This window comes from Sinocyclocheilus rhinocerous, unplaced genomic scaffold (genome assembly GCF_001515625.1).
Source record: "Sinocyclocheilus rhinocerous isolate Xijiao unplaced genomic scaffold, SAMN03320098_v1.1 scaffold753, whole genome shotgun sequence".
Lineage (NCBI taxonomy): Eukaryota > Metazoa > Chordata > Actinopteri > Cypriniformes > Cyprinidae > Sinocyclocheilus > Sinocyclocheilus rhinocerous.
Genome location: NW_015655991.1, coordinates 1,071,522 through 1,088,933, shown reverse-complemented (window position 1 = coordinate 1,088,933; position 17,412 = coordinate 1,071,522). Strand labels below are relative to the sequence as shown.

Here is a 17,412-nt window from a genome sequence, read left to right as displayed (position 1 = left end):
TGAATGGAACAAAAAGTGTTGAACTTGAAAATTGTTTATGCGCGAGTGCACTTGCTAATTGAAGGCGGATTGTATAAAATGGATAAAAAAAAATTTAAAAAACGTTTATTAACAAGCTGCAGATTTATTACATCACGCGCTGGCACAGATGCAGTATATTAACGTATAAATCACTTAAAATGTACTCAAGTAAAAGTAAAAGTACACAATTTTTAAACTACTTAAAAAAGTATGATTACTGATAAAAACTACTTAATTACTGTAACTTGAGTATTTGTAATTCGTTACTTCACACCCCTGAATATAATCAGTGATGCAGACTTCTTCAAATATGAGGCAAATTCAAATTCTGCTGTAAAGCAGCTCTAAAAAAGATAATAGTGTAATTTTTCTGCTCAAGTCAGTTTAATCTTGATATAGTTCAGTTCAACAACTGTAAAGTTCAATTATGAAACAAAAAATCAGCTATGAGCCATTCTACGGAAGGCAACAGTGTCGTTATTCATCCCAGTTCAAATCAGTTGAATAACAGTGTTGATGTTCCAAATTCTTTTTAATAGGAATCCATGCAATTTTTTGTCAGGGTGAAATATTTTCCAACGCAGATTTCGCAACGGGTTCAAGTTGTTCACATGGATTTGCCATTGTTTTTGTCTGTGAAATTTCAATAATTTGCACATTTATTGGTTAAACTGATAATGTTTAATCTCATGTTACGGCACTGCCTGTTCACTTTTATGATAAAATCAGGAAAAAAACAATTAGATTCTGTATTAGGAGTATCCATATCTCATACATAGTGACAGGCAGCAGTTTAGCCCTTAGAAAGGTTAGTTTTCCTCATATGACCAGAGGATGGGTTAGGCCATTAGTATTGATAAAGCAGTTATGCACTGAAGGATGCTCTCCATGGCCACTCAGACTGAAAGAAGAGCATTCGCCTTCAAACTCACTACTAAACCGCCTTTAAAATGGTATGAAATCAAGATCCATCTTCACCTTAACTCACCTTTCTACTAGTTTCTCCATTATGCAACGGATGCTACTTTTTCGTATTATTTTTCCACATTTTTTGTCATAATCTTTAAGGTTCTGGTCTGAAGGAAAGGGACTGGGCAGACAGGGAAACCTAATCCATCTTTTCTGTCCCAGAGGCATTGTGGGAGATGAAGTCAAGCGCACTGCGAGTGAAGCTGTCAGCGGCGGTGATGCGTGAAGCGGAAAGTGGGATCTGTCTTTCTGCAGTTCATGGTTTACATAGAATCAGAAGCCAGCCGAGTCTCCCCCCCCCCCATCACATACGCTAGGCTGTTTAGGTGTCCGACTATAGGAGTTAAAAGGCAAGACCTGCGAGACGTTATTGCATTGTAAACCAGATTTCTGTATAGATCATATGAATTAAAGCAACAGCGTGTTTATTTCGCCTTTGGGGAACATTCATTTCACAGATGCACAGACGCTAACCTGAAACACTATAAAATATCCACTCTAGCTATTGGTGATGTCAAGCTTCTGGCTATAAGCCCAAACAGAATTTGCTGTAAATGCTCTTTCTGGTTGGGACGGTTTAAAAAAAGCTACCCCTGAAAAGGTGGCAATGTCAGATTAAAGAGACAGTTCACCCAAAACTATAAATTTTTTCATTGTTTTCTCACCTTCATGTCGTTCTAAACCTATATGGTGTTTTGTCTTCAATGGAACACAAAAGAAGATATTTGTCTCAGTGTTTTTTTTTTATAATTAAAATCAATGGGGTCCAATATTGTTTTTGACTCCACTAACTTTCATTGTATAAATATTCCTCAAAAATTATTTTCTCACCTTCTTGAAGTTTCAAACCTGTATGACTGTATTTCTTCTATGGAACACAAAAGAGATTCTGAAGAATGTTTTTGTTCATACAATGAAAGTCAATGGGGTCCCACACAACACTGAACCCCATTGACTTTCATTGTAAAACAGGCATTTTTCAAAATTTCTACAGAATAAAGAAAGTCATACTAGTTTGGAACAACATAAAAGTGAGAAAATAATGACAGAATTTAGGTTTTTAAGTGAACCATCCCTTTAAATGTGCTTGATGTTATATAAAACAGCATGTAGATTGTCCAATCCACACACAGACATTCATCGATTATGGAAGTGCGGGATAACAGCACTGACCTGCTTGTTCATTTGAGTGGAATGTTGGTGGAGGCACTTTAGGGGTCATTGGTAGTGTTGGCCATAGTGAAATGGACCGTTGCAGTGAGGAAACTGCCGCAATTGTAGAGCGGCGGAATCTCAAACGGTACTCTCTTTAATAGAACAGTTGATAAAATCTAGCCTATTAAAAACAAACCCTTCTTTTCACTCCTAAGGGGAAACATACGGCACTGCTTGAAACACTGTGTGTTTACTGTGTCCTGAGTACACTCAAAGGGCATCTGAGCTGTGACTTTTTGATGATGTCAAATAAAACCTTCCTTTGGTTGTTTTCCTAAACAGACGTGGTCCCTTTAAAAAGGTCAGACTGACAGAGAAAACAACTAAGCTGAGTTGGTGTTTGGGGAGGGGGGTTGCTGGAGTAGGAGCGTTTGGTGCGAATCTTGCTAGCGTAATTGCAGTCTAGATTGCTACAAGCAGCCTCCGTGTCCCCTTTAGCGCATACACCTCCACCCTACCCCCACTTTCTCTCTCCCCAGGGATATGTGTGGTGATTTTAGTAGCTATCCAGCCCTGCAGACAGGGGAAGTGTGACTGAAACACATTTATGTAGTCTTAAGACCAAGGCGAGATCAAAAATCTGACTGTGGTTTCCCCTAAAGACCTGCTCATGAAGCTCGTCTCTATTTCATTAAAACATTCAGTTGTTGTTGATGATGCATTTGACACTGTGCACTAGGCCCGGATTAAGAATTCAGAGGCCCCTGGGTTGTAAGGGCCCCCTGCCCTTTTCTCTACTCTCCTTCTCTCCTCTTCTAGTGAATTATTTCCATTTTTTAAATATTTCCTTCATTTTTATTGAAAATAAATGTATATTCCGATCTGATATATGATGGGAAAAAAGAGAAGAATGAGTTCAGCAAAAGGTGGATTCCAACTCTAGGTCGATCGCATCAAAACGGAGTCGTGCACTTTACACCCTACGTCACTGAGCCTGTTGCATGATGTGCATCTTTAGTAATGTTGTCTATGCCAACCAGACATTGGTGGGTGGAGCTAGTGTGAACAAGGTGGACTATTTGCTTAGTGCAGGGGTTTTCAACCTTTTAGGACATGCGTACGGTGGCATCTTGATATGCCACACCTGTGAGGTTGATGGATTATCTCGGCAAAGGAGAAGTGCTCACTAACACAGATTTAGACAGATTTGTGAACAATATTTGAGAGAAATAGGCCTTTTGTGTACGTAGAAAAAGTCTTAGATCTTTGAGTTCAGCTCATGAAAAATGGGGGCAAAAACAATAGTGTTGCGTTTATAATTTTGTTCAGTGTATATATAGACATATTTTACATGTTTGATATTTTGCACTAAATTGCTGCAATACTGGTTATTGTCCAATAGTAGGGAATTTCAGAATTTTGAATTTTCTTGGTAGATATTGGATGAATATCAGACAACTTTACACTTAATTGTTCATGCTCATTTCCTGTATTTTTACATTTAGATATGATATGTATTTGCATTTAGATATTAGAGATACCTTTGCCGTCATCCGATGCTCTTTTAAAGTTAATCTTTAAAAACAGTAACAACACTGTTAAATGTAATCTTTAGCAAATGTCTAAATGAATATCCAATTTCCATCATTTATATCTAAAGTTTTTTTTGTTTGTTTTTGTAGCATTTAAAACATTTGATTTTACTTTGTTGTATTCAAGTGTTCATATTATTGTTATTTCTTACAAAGTATAAAATGTTTTATATTGCCTATTTATTTATTTTTTTTTATTTTTGTTATCAGCCAGAACATGAAAATAATTATTGGGTTGTTTACTGGCCAGGATTTTAATATCTAAATAATATAATCAGTGTTGTCATTGTTATTTTCCAGCAATCCCAGAGTAATTGGTAATTAGGCCCTATATACGTTGTACCAATAAAGATAAGCAGGTTTTAAATATGTATGTGTTTATATAGCAATTCAGTGCAGCAGCTCTCAGCCCTCCCACATTGTTTTAGATACACGCTCATGTCATGATCAGTGGACAACCATTCGTTTGAGGGAAAGATGGTACCACCGTCTTACTCTGAACAGACTTTAAAGTCCATAACAGTGTGTGTTGATGACTAATTGTCTTTTAGAGTAGTTTGACAGTATTATACACCATACTTCATCACAGTACTAAAATAAGAATTTTTTAATTCATAGATAACAACACTAGACATTTCTGTTAGATATTGGCCACTAAATGTTATTACAGAAATCTGAACGGCTTATTTTATACTTATCTTCAATGTAATGAGTGCTGGCATACGATTTTCTGTGTTCTAGAGCTGTGTGGATTGGAATGACAGGAAACTGACAGTAAAATTGCGGAAGTTGAGACAATACTGTTCTCTTTGTGCTCATTTTTGTGGCATGCGCTGTGAGAGAATGTATTTAGCAGCATTCAAAAGAGGGTTAACTACAAATCAGGTGAAACAGAGCGACTGCAGGGTGAAAAGTCTGACGCAATCTCTCTCCCTGATTGGATAAACAACTAGCCTATGGCGTTGTGACTTGGTATGCAGGTCTCAGACAAAATTGTTCAAGTGTAGTGCAGATGTTGAAGGGTGTGTGAGCTGACTTTGTGTGTGGTTTTTGCTGGTGTGCAAATATAATAAGTAGAACAAACACAACTGGTTTTAGAACAGACCATGTGTATCGCTGAGGTTACTTGGAAATTCATAAGAAGAAGAATATATTTAACTGTTATTTAAAACGAAATTATAATATATTAAAATTATAATATTCATTTCATGAATTTTTTTTCATGAAAGAAAACAATAATGTATGGAATGTGTTTTAAAATTTGTGTGTCTGGCACTGGTAGCATCAACATTATTATTAAATAGGACCTTTTAAACAACAATAACTACAGATATTGTGATAGAAAAATAAATTATGCACAACAGTTCAAACATTTGTGGTCATGTGTAATATTTTTTTTAAAGAAATCAATACTTTTATTCAGCAAAGATGCATTAAATTGATCGAAAGTGACAGTAAATGTGTTTATAATGTTACAAAAGATTTTGTACTTCTATTTTCTCACAAAGCTCAGCCATTTTAACATAAGAAAGAAATGTTACTTGAGCATCAAATCACCATGTTAGATTTTTGAAGGATCATGTGACCCTGAAAACTGGAGTAATGACTGCTGAAAATTCAGCTTTGCCTTCACAGAAATAAATTACATTTCAAAATAAATTAGAAAATAGAAAACAGTTCTTTTAAATTCTAATAATATTTCACACTATTACTGTTTTTGCTGTATTTATTATCAAATAAATGCAGACTCTGAGCATAAAATAACTCTTTCAAAAACATTAAAGGGGTCATATGATGTATTTGGTGTAATGAAATGTGTTTATGCGGTTTAAGGTAAAAAAAAACACATTATTTTCCACATACTGTACATTATTGTTTCTCCTCTATGAAGGCCAAACAAAGTAGTTTCGCTTTCACAACAAACACACAGCGTCACACATGTCGGGCTTGAGTGAGGAACGGCCGGCGGACTTGAGAACAGCGCGGCCGGCGGATTCGACGAAGGAGTGGCCGGCGGGCTTGCGGCAACCACATGTGACGACCCCGGACTGGACTCCGCTTCATCCACGCTGAAAGTCGATCCAGCGATCCACAGCGCAAAGTTGATGTATTCTTGATGTATTCCCTCAGCGACCAGCACGGATCAACTCTAGGCATGACGAAGCGGATATTGTCCTCTTTTGGAAGGCCAAACAAAGTAGTTTCGCTTTCACAACGAAACACACAGCATCTTCACGACATGGCGGCGGCAGCAACAATACTACAGCGAGAATAAAAGTTACGCCTTCTTTCTTTGCGTGAACATTTGGGTGGCGTTATGCAAATCTTCCCACATCGTGACGTAGACATGTGGGGGCGTGTTAGAACGAGTCGTTTTAGGTAGGCGTGGTTGACTCTTAACTTTTATAAAGAATATCTCTTTGGATTTGAAACTTTAGTCTTTGCAACTTTACAGATCTTCTTTATGCACCAAGAGCTTGTAACACATCAAAGAGAAAGAAAAAATTTAAATCGCATCATATGACCTCTTTAAAAAAACAAAACTTTTGAACTATGCTACTTTTTTTATTTTTTCTCGCAATATTTTTTTGCTATTGTTGTTTAAAATGTCTTATTTGATGATATTGTTGATGGTACTAAATTATATCATGTACAGTGTGAACACATTACTGTTTTTGTCAATGAATAGGTACTTGAGGCTTAATAATGGGGCTGTACATGTGCATAAGACAAAAAAGGTTTGGAAACACTGTATGTTCTTGGTTTGGCTTTGTATATTGAAGTGTGTGTGTGTGTGTGTGTGTGTGTGTGTGACTAGCCTCTGCTTCTCTGTGGGAATGATGCTTCCCACCGTCAGATCCAGGTGTCTTTCCGTTCCCTTCCCCCAGTCCGAGGCAGATGTAGTCTGTGCAGTCATGGAGATATCCATGATCAAAGAGCCTATACTTATGACACAATAAGATCCCGCTAATAATCCACAATTACTTTCAGACACATGCTAGTGCCAATCATACAAAAGTCATACAAAAATAACTAACTATGACAAAGCACGTTCAGCAATATGTAATTACGATACGATTAAACGAGCCTACTTGTGTACGATGACAATAATGCCCTCATTGCCGTGAGCGTACATAGCGAGTTGTTAGTTTTGACGTGCCTCTGACTTTTTGGCTGTTTGTTCGGAACAGAAACGGGAAAGCAAAAATCATCAAAGCCAGGTGTTTTTTCCATTAGCGTGCTGCAGTTAAGCTTCAAAGCTGAGAAGTCGGACTTGCTGCAAGAAAGAAATATGAAAAGGGGAAAACTGACAATAACTGCAAGACTGTCAGACATGAGAGACATTTTCAGAAACGGGCCTGCTTAACTACTCACTTCAGACTGAGGCAGTAGATCAGACGTTGTCTCAGCAGCCACTGAAGTTTCTCAGAATTGCTAAAACACGGGGAGAAGCAGTGTGGGTGTGTGTGCACCTACCTTACAAGTTATTGACTGAAATTGCAGAATTTTCATTTATTTAATTTATTTTAATATATTTAGTATTTCGTGTTTTGCAAATTAGCCATTCTTCTGTAACATTCAAAACTACAGTACAAAAGTAAGTTCATAATAGACTTCATTTAAAGAATCTGCTTGTTCAGGTGGTGGAAGGGTCTCCCAGGCGGTTTCATTAATGTTTCAAACACCTACAGAGAAGTCCTATATCAGAACACTAACGTAAGCAGGGTCCTAATGCTCTAAAGTGGAGTAAATGTTAAGTACTCCTTCAGGTTTTGTGTAATTAATGTTTTAAGCATCTAACTCTCTCTCTCTTCCTCTGTGGTTTTGTGTTTTGCAGTCTGTTCGCAGTACTCGCGGGGCGTGTTCGCCATTTTTGGCCTGTACGATAAGAGGTCGGTTCACACGCTAACATCCTTCTGTGGCGCGCTACACATCTCCCTTATCACGCCCAGTTTCCCTACCGAGGGCGAGAGCCAGTTCGTCTTACAGCTGCGGCCCTCCATACGAGGGGCCCTTCTAAGCCTGCTAGACCACTATGACTGGAATCGATTCGTCTTTCTCTACGACACCGACAGGGGTAAGACTATAAAACGCACAGAAACTCACTCACGCTAATACACATTTCCATTTGATAATTTGTGAAATGTAATTAAGTGCCAGTGGAAGTGTTTTAATATTTAATAGGTGTACACACTGGCTTGAATATTAAATAATGTTCTGCATAATGTCTTAAAGGAACAGTTCACCAAAAATGAAAATGCTAAAATTCTGTCATCATTTACTTACTCTCATGTTGTTCCAAACCTGTATGACTCTTCTATGAAACACATACAGAATAATTTTGAAGAGCCTTCACACAGCTATTTTATTTACAGCAGCAGTTTATAGTGAACAAGCTCCAAAAATGATAAAAAGGACTATAAAAAAAGAACCATAAAGTGTTAAGCTATACTATTTTTGTATACAACAAACCTTTTTTACTTAGTGATCCAAACTCGAGAATCAAACCAATTTGATTTGTGTTCTTTTGAGTCAGTTCTTTTCGGTGAACCAATTGATCTGGTTCACAAATCTGGCTGGTCACTTTCTTCATGCAATAACAATGAATGAGAACTGGAGATTTAAAGCTTCAAAAAGGTCCTTATTCACGGATAATCTTTCTCTCCAAAGGCTGTTAACTGACAAGTGAGTCAGTAAGTTGAATTTGAGAACATAATCAGTCATATGCAGAACTGAAACAATAAATTCATTTAAAAAAATAGGACTCAGAAGAAGAATCGGTCATTGCTAGTTCTCGAATGAACTGTGTTGAACTTTCAAAGAGATCTAGGGCAGATGTCAAGACTTTCATATGACTTCAGAGGACTTACAGTAGAATATAGTCATATGGAGTCAAATGAATCACTTATGATGCTTTTTCACCAAAAACCTTTAATGTTCCACAGATGATAGAAAGTCATACAGGTTTGGATCAATGAGTTGCAATGCAAACTCTACTTTATTGGTTGTCTCATGGAGTCAGGTGACTAGGAATGATGAGCCACTCAGAATTTTATTTTCAGTGAGCCTGTTATTAAAAGAGAGGCTTATTCTCTGGCGAGCAAGGTCAGGTCTTAAACTCTCAGTTACACTAATGAGCAGTTTGTTGGCCAGAAACACACTCACTCTGTTTTTTTCTTACTTGTCTCTCTCCCCAATCCTCTCCATCAGTGTCGTTTCTTTTCTCGTCTTGCTCTGTTTTGCTAGACTGAGAGTATCCCTGGAGCCCCGGAGGTGATCTGTGGCTTCAGGTCTGACAAACTTCTGAAATGCATCGACTTCCTTTGAAAGACGAGCACAATATCCTCCTGTCATCTGAGTCTGTAAATCATGAGAGCTCATTACAGAATATTCTATAAATAACACAAGTGATCTGTGTTGTCTTGTGCATGTATAAGATGCGCTGTTCTCTGTCATATCACGGATGTTCCTGACGTGCAGATTTCTATGATTGCTCTTCTCACATCTGCCACAGGCATGTGTTTTTTCTTCACATCCCATATGGCCAGTTATTTGCAAAGTTTCCATATGGTGAGCTTAATCAAATATTTTTGTTAGCAAAACCAGAGCATTCAAGATACTTGTATCTACTTTATCAAGTGCTTGTACAGTAAATAAGCCCTTTTTACATAAAACAAAAAGCCACAGTGAATCTTCTACAGAGAGGTAGTGTTTATTTTTATGTTGTGCATGTAACCATTGTAAAATCCATAGGTGGAGGTTATTGGTGATACCTACTGTAATGCACAGCTTGAGAGGCTTGTGTTAAACAGCAGAAACAGCAATATTATAAAACAAGGCAAAAAATGTAATAATTGTCACGAGCCACTACTGTGAGGAGCACAGAGCGAGGAACGAGGAGACATGGATGACTTCAAACAAACAGACTTTAATTAACATCCAATGGAACTAGGAACACACACGTAGCTGGGAAAGACATACATTCAATACCAGACAAAGGAACTCTGAATAGGACTTGCTTTAAATACACAGGACTAGAGAAGGGGATGACGAGAAACACCTGGAACTAATGAAACAATTAACATGGGAGAAAACTGGGTCATGGAGCACGTGGGGGAGGAAAAACACACAGATAGAGTCCAGGGGCGTGACAATAATATTGTATGATAATAATAAAAATAAATATTATATATTTAATATTAGATGAAACAAAAGTGTTGCGTTTATAATTTTGTTCAGTGTAGATATAAATGGATAATCGTTTGAATACAAAACTGTATGCCTTTTGTTTTTGCCAGGCAATACATTCATATAAAAGGTGTGGTCACATATGTGACCCTGGACCACAAAACCAGTCATTAGGGTCTTTTTTTTTTTATACATTTTTAATTTATACACCACTCACAATTGTCAATCAGTTGTCCAAATGAAGTTCTTAGCAATGCATATTACTAATCAAAAATTAGGTTTTGATATATTTACGGTAGGAAATTTACAAAATGTCTTCATGGAACATGATCTTTACTTAATGTTCTAATTATTTTTGGCATAAAAGAAAAATCAATAATTTTGACCCATACAATGTATTTTTGGCTATTGCTACAAATATACCCCAGCGACTTAAGACTGGTTTTGTGGTCCAGGGTTACATAAGTTTTTATAAGCATTTACATCTTTAAATGCTCATCCAGTCATAAATTAGAGTCAGAACTATCCTTATTAAAGGGTACATTTATGTGAGGCTCAAACAGTGAAGGCTGATAAATGAAGATGTTTGAAAAGTACTGGAGTGATGGATTATACAGTTACTTCTTGGGTGAATTATTCCTTTAAGACAAAGAGAAACGCCCCCCCAAAAAATGCTCTTGGTGAACATTCTGCCCCCCTCACTTCTGAAATGATTGTGACAAATGCCAGAAGACATTCAGGGTATACTTTTATATGGACTACCAATTGGCCAATATTAGTGCTTTGGAGCTCTTGAAAAGAACAGATTTTGTCCTGATGGTCCTTGTATAGACTACTGGCTGAGTTGCTTTAGACTCAGTGTGCTGTGAGAGCCTCTGAGCAGATACAATCTGAGCGGGATGTGGACATGATGAATGGTTGGTGTAAGAGGTTAGCACGTCACTGCATTTTCATGGTCTGTTCTCCATTCCTTCTCTCTCTCTCTCTATCTATGTCTACCACACACACACACACACATACACAGGGCTGCTTCCCCCTGCTGGGCTGGATGGGAGATGAGGGGGGAAGGGAGGATGCTGGCAGCTCTAATGCTGATTCTGGTTCTGGTTGGTTCCTGCACATACATGGATATTCACATATGCTCATGACACCCCAAGATACTGATTTATCAGCTATTAATCAGAGCTGGATTCTCCACTGGGGGGGTTGAATTATTAGAAGCAGATGCTGTGATTTGAAATAGATGGCAGATGAATTTTAGCGCTGAGTTAGTGGTCGATACTGCAGGCGTCTGCAGATATTGAGAATGTAGAGCAGGTTTAGTGTGTGCGGTTGGGCACGTTTGCTTGTGAATGTGGATGTATTCAGCCTACTTGACTGATTGCTGTTTGTTTAACACACTGGCATGTTAAAATGTCCATATCAGCCATAATGTACAGAGCTTTGATATGTTAATTCATGGCTATTTGTGTTACACGTATCCTGAGAGCATCAGGGCATTGGTAAACACTGTGGTTGCTCAACCAGCATTTAAAGTATAATGTTTCTGTAGCTCAACTGGTATGAGCATGATGCTAGAAACACCAAGGTTGTGGATTTGATTTTCACACATGCCGATAAAACACATACCTTGAAATGTAATGGATAAAAGCGTCTGTCAATTGCATAAATGGATTAAATGCACAGTTTTAACATGTCTTATTGCTTGCCTGTAATATATGGGTTAATGACATTCCACTCATTTATTTGTCTTTTTATCTGTTTATCTGTCAATTTCTTTAAAGTTGCATTCAAAAAAATATGTTTTTAATTTCTCATTTTAAAGTCATTTTCTGTTATAATAAATGTATTATAATATTACTATATTTATTATAATAAATATGTGTGCATGTGAATTTTTACGATGGATTGTCTTGGCAAAGGAGAAGTGCTCACTAACACAGATTTAGACAGATTTGTGAACAATATTTGAGAGAAATAGGCCTTTTGTGTGCATAAAAAAAGTCTTAGATCTTTGAGTTCAGCTCATGAAAAATGGGGGCAAAAACAAAAGTGTTGCGTTTATAATTTTGTTCAGTGTATTTATCACGCATAAATGTATTTCTCATGCACATTTTTTATCATTCATCTTTACAAAACTCAATTAAATGTCTGAAATAATGTTTCATTATATGTAAAAAATACCTACTGTCTTCTCTACTACCATGAAAAATATATTTAAAAAACGTTTTTGGAAAATGATTAATTGTCATCATTTACTCACAGAACAAAGTAAGTCATACAAGTTTGGAACAAGATGATGGTTTGTAATGACAGACTATTGATTTTTTTTAATGAATTATGTCTTTCAGATTGAGTGCATCTGTTGCATGTATACAGGGTTTAAGGAAATACGTTCATTTTTACTGATTTATATTTATACATATTTTCTTTTTTTTATCATGGACACTCCTATGTCATCCATCTAGACAGACCTATATACTAGCACAAATTAATCCCCATTTGGTGAACAGACACAGCACCTGATTGAGCAAAAGGGTTTCCAGATCAAGCACAGGTTAATCCATTAAATAGTGGAGCTGAGAGAGCTGCGTTGCCAAATTCTGATTGTGACCATAAGGGTCCGTTTTACAGGGACATCTGCTCATCCTGGAGTCAAGTGGGCCTCAGAGGCTCCAAGTGCTTATTTCAAACAGCTAGATTAACATATCCAACACCAGCCCTGTCTGATTAGTACAAGCAGCACTGAGGCCAGTAGCTAGAATCACAAACGCTGTAATGCAGCTCTCAGGAAGCCTCAATCACACCTTGGAGAAGGTGACAAAAAGCAGCTCTTTCTGTCTTCCAATTTAACCGACACGTGTATCGCTGCATGATGATGGCTTCCATTTTAAGGATGGAGGAGATTAGGTTCATGCAACCAAAGAGATGTGATGTATTTGTCCATTTCTCTGTGTACTGTTGAGGCTTCTAAGTCTGTAAGCTTTGTGGGAATTGAGGCCTAAAATGAGTCCGCATGGAAGGACGGGAGGTTCGTATCAGCACCCTATGATCTGCGCCATGTGATCGCTCACAGGCCTGCAGTTGCAGATGAGAGAGTACCACACTGGTACAGGAATGACTCACTGACGATGCCACAAATCACATTCTTTCTGAATAAATGAGAGCTGTGGCTCAATGATTCAAGTCTTCTTTGGTTTGATACACACGCTGATCAAATGCCTCGCTGTCTCTTTTTTGTTGTAGGGTATTCGATACTGCAGGCTATCATGGAAAAGGCAGGCCAGAACAGTTGGCAGGTCAGCGCCATTTGTGTCGAGAACTTTAATGATGCCAGTTACCGGCAGCTTCTCGAAGACCTAGACCGCAGACAGGAAAAGACGTTTGTCATAGACCTGGAGGCAGAGAGACTGAACAACATGCTGGAACAGGTGAGATAAGAGGATGTTGTCAAGCCAATATAAAAAGCAATGCAAAATGCATAAATTATTGAATAAAAAAAATCTGAATAGAAAAAAAATGTATATTAGAAACATCAAGATATATGTATGTATTAGGGGTGTAACGGTACACGTATTCGTACCGAACCGTTTCGGTACGGGTCTTTCGGTTCGGTACGCATGTGTTTGTTTTTTTGTTTTTTTTCTTCTTCTCATTTGTTTTTTTACTTTATATAATTGTGGTGGACAGATGTATTTTCACAAAAAAAATAAAATAATAATAATTCCTGAATGAAAGGGTTTCTAATAGTGTTTGTGAAAGTGTTTCTTAATATGTATGAATTTTATCTGTCTGTATCTCCTGAAATAAAAGACACGGGTAGATATTCTAGAGGTAGTTCTATTTTATTTAATTTTAAATGTGTGTTATGTGTTAACACAGTGCCATATAAAATACACATAGAGAATTATGGGACAGGGTCAAAGGTAATGAGGCACCACACACCCTGAATGGTTTAAACGTGTTTTTAAAGGTCTATAAACTGTACTGTACACTGTGCATCAGGGTTAACTAAACAGAATTAAATATGCACAAGCACAAGGTCCTGAGGGAACAAAGAACAGATTTCCTAAAGTAATTCATTTGCAGAGATGACACATTAGAAGCATAGGCGTAGCTTGGGGGGGCCAAACCGAACCGGTGGATTTGGTCAGACGTACTTTTAAACACATTTTAGTTTTGCTATAGTAAATCTACATATTCACATTCACATAGAGCAGTGGCAAGTGCGTGAGGTTGTCATGGTGACCACATACATTGCCCACGAATTACAGTTGCGCTTCTATTTTGCCACACTAAACTTAGCAATAAACACGTTTAAAATGCACAATAAACATGTCTGTCAAAACGATCTCAAAGGAGGCTTTTATTAAGCAAATCAAGGAGTGAATTACTCATCCACTGTTTTTAAAACAGACATTTGTTGGGCTTGATTCTAGTCAATGTGCAATGAGGCGCACATTTTTTATTTAGTCTTACTGAATAGACGATAAACAGTTTATATTCTAAAATCTATTTAAAGGTTGTGTCCTGTGAAAATTAAATAACATTTGGATGTAAATGGTCGGCATAAAAGTAATGTGCGGCTAAACCGGCTGCGTCCTGTGGATCACCTTTATCTGATTGTCTGGGTCAGGAATCATCAAGCACGGCATTAATATCTTCATCGGAGTTTTTCGTTGTCTCCAGATTTCTCTGCAGTTCGTGTATGTTGTTAAAAACGCGGAACATAAAACAGACAACAGGCAAGCATTACCGTTAAGTCTATTATCCACCAAAATGCAGATTCGTCACGTGACAATTCTTACGCAAATGAGATTGAGGGAGACGTTAAATTTGTTTTGATTTATTAATTTACTTACAATAACAATTTAAAATGTATTAACTTTTACGTATTAACTTTTACATGTATTATTAACTACATTATATGCATTTTTACTTCATAGAAAAAACGTTATAAATAAATATTTAGTAAAATTCTTTAATCGCTGCCTGGCCCCCCCACAAGCTACGCCCATGATTAGAAGGGCATATTTCTTTATTCCCTGCAAACTGATCCCTTGATATTTCCTTTTGCAACATTTTGTAGCTGTCAAAGTCATTTTAAGATATTTTTGCTGGTGTTTGCTTCAGTATTCTTCAAATTGCAGAGAAGTATGGGAAAAGGCAGCCTGTTTGATCAGAAATAATTAATAACAGAGGAATTCTGCTTTCCCAACGGCTTCCAGCTCTTCTGTACATTCATACTGAATGTTGGGTGAATGCCGACAACTGTATTTGCTTTTAGGATTTGCCCTCACTGCAATGTCTGGTTTATCTCTGCAGATTGTAAGTGTCGGCAAGCATGTCAAAGGCTACCATTACATCATGGCAAATTTGGTGAGCTAAATTGTATTCCTTTATCACCTTATTCTCCCTGTCAGCTTGTCCTCCTTTCATTCTGTTTTATCTCTTACTTTCTACATATTCCTCTCCACTCCACTGGTCTCTCTCTCTCTCTAGTTGTCTCGGCCTCTCTGTCTCCTGCCCTCCCTAGTTCTTTTGCTTTCTTAATCCTCGCTTTTCTTTAAGCAAGATATGTCAATTTGAGAGACTAATTCGTATTCCAGTGTGAGCGGTAGTGACAGTGTTTTAATGACGCTGGGAGCTGCAGAGCATGCTCTCTCTCCCTGCTCTCTGGCTGTGCACGGAATTGGCTCACAGAGGCGAGCTGGATATGAATGTTTGTGGAATTTCTCTTATCGTAGCGCTGCATTGCCAACTACATTTTAATAATCTCTCTCTCTCTCTCTCTCTCTCTCTCTCTCTCTCTCTGTATTTCTTACTCTTTCCACTTCTTTGCTCTGGCAGGGTTTTAAGGACATCAATCTGGAGCGTTTCATGCATGGGGGAGCCAATGTGACAGGCTTTCAACTGGTGGACTTCAGCAATCCCATGGTTATTAAACTCATGCAGCGCTGGAACAAGCTGGACCAGCGCGAGTATCCCGGCTCTGACGCTCCTCCCAAGGTACCATTGCTTGACCCGGTCCTGTGTGGAACCACTTTGAAGTCAGATACATTATGCATAAAATGCAAATGCATAAACGTCCTGTTTGAGTCCCTCCAGCCACTCTGAGAAAACTCCCAAATCTCCAGAATGAGTCTGATGATCACATCCAATGGTTTTATAAATGAGTGTCAAGGTTGAGTAAAGGTCAAAGTATGCTTAGGTGTTTACACATACTCAAGGGAGTGGACCGCCTGCGTTCGCGCACTCTATCAAATGGAGTATACTTTGAAAGGCTACTTTGGGCGCCGCGGTAGCGGAAATCCCTTTGGCGTGACCTGAGGGGACATCGCTTTACCAGGAGGATGCTCCTCACTGCACACCACTGGCCAGAGTAGGATGCTGGGGAGGGACACCGGCAGACTAGCAAACGGAGTGTAAATGAGATGCTGTGGTCCAACCATGTCAACACATACACAGATCTACATATACACTCTCACAGACTTGCCCTGTGGTATTTTGACTCAACTGCTCTGTCTTTCATCCCAAATACTTTAAGCTACTCCCATAAGCCCTTCTCAGACAGCAGCACGACTGACACCCCAAAACCTCATAAAATCTCCGAGCTGTTAGCCTTTCCTGCTGAGGCTATCGTAAGTGTCCCGAAGGCATGCACCATCTTGTGAGGACACACCTTCTCCAGGGATCAATCCGTGTGTTTTTAGGGCTTAAGGGAGAACAGGGCATTAGCCAGAGTGATTCAGCTACAACTATTGCAGTACTTCCTTTCTGTCCTGCGGGAGTCAAAAGATAGTCCTGCTATGCATTGATAATAAATGTTGGCCCACGAAACAGTAGTAGACTAAATATAAACAAGTAGACTAAATATAAACATCTTAAGGTATAGTACACTCAAAAATGAAAATCCTGTAATTATTTAATTTGTAAGAGTCATTAATTCTTTTAATAATTTAATTCATTAATACTTTTATTCAGCTAGGCCACATTAAGTTGATCAAATATGACCATAAAGACATTTATTATGCTGTTCTTTTGAACTTTCTATTATTCAAAGAATCCTAAAAAAAAAAATCATGGTTTCTACATAAATATTAGGCTGCACAATTGTTTTCAGCATTGATAATAATAAGAAATGAGCACCAAATCAGCATATTAAAAAGATTTCTGAAGAATCATTTGACACTGAAGACTAGCTGAAAAATATCTGCTTTGCCATCTCATGAATAAATTCAATTTTAAACTATATGAAAACAGAAAACCATTATTTAAATTGCAATAATAATTTACAATATTACTGTTTTTCTGTATTTTTAAATCTTACACCAAATTTCTGAATGGCAGGGTACATGCATTCAGAAAAACAAGAGCATTCAGGTTTGAAATGACATGAGGGTCAATAAATAGTGACAGAAATTGTATTTTTTGATTGAACTATCCCTTTAAATACATTCTTCAATCTCCTGTTATCTCTCTCTCT

At 37.8% G+C, this 17,412-nt stretch overlaps 1 protein-coding gene across 2 annotated transcripts in view; it reads left to right on the top strand.

Annotated features, from left to right (window-relative positions):
- Positions 1–17,412, top strand: part of LOC107718985 (glutamate receptor 4-like) — a 109,505-nt gene that overhangs the window by 68,069 nt on the left and 24,024 nt on the right. For both annotated transcript variants that reach the window (XM_016526267.1, XM_016526266.1), the window contains exons 3-6: positions 7,576–7,815; positions 13,173–13,357; positions 15,252–15,305; positions 15,777–15,935. In XM_016526267.1, the coding sequence (XP_016381753.1) occupies positions 7,576–7,815; positions 13,173–13,357; positions 15,252–15,305; positions 15,777–15,935 (638 nt within the window). The remainder of the gene's footprint in view (positions 1–7,575; positions 7,816–13,172; positions 13,358–15,251; positions 15,306–15,776; positions 15,936–17,412) is intronic.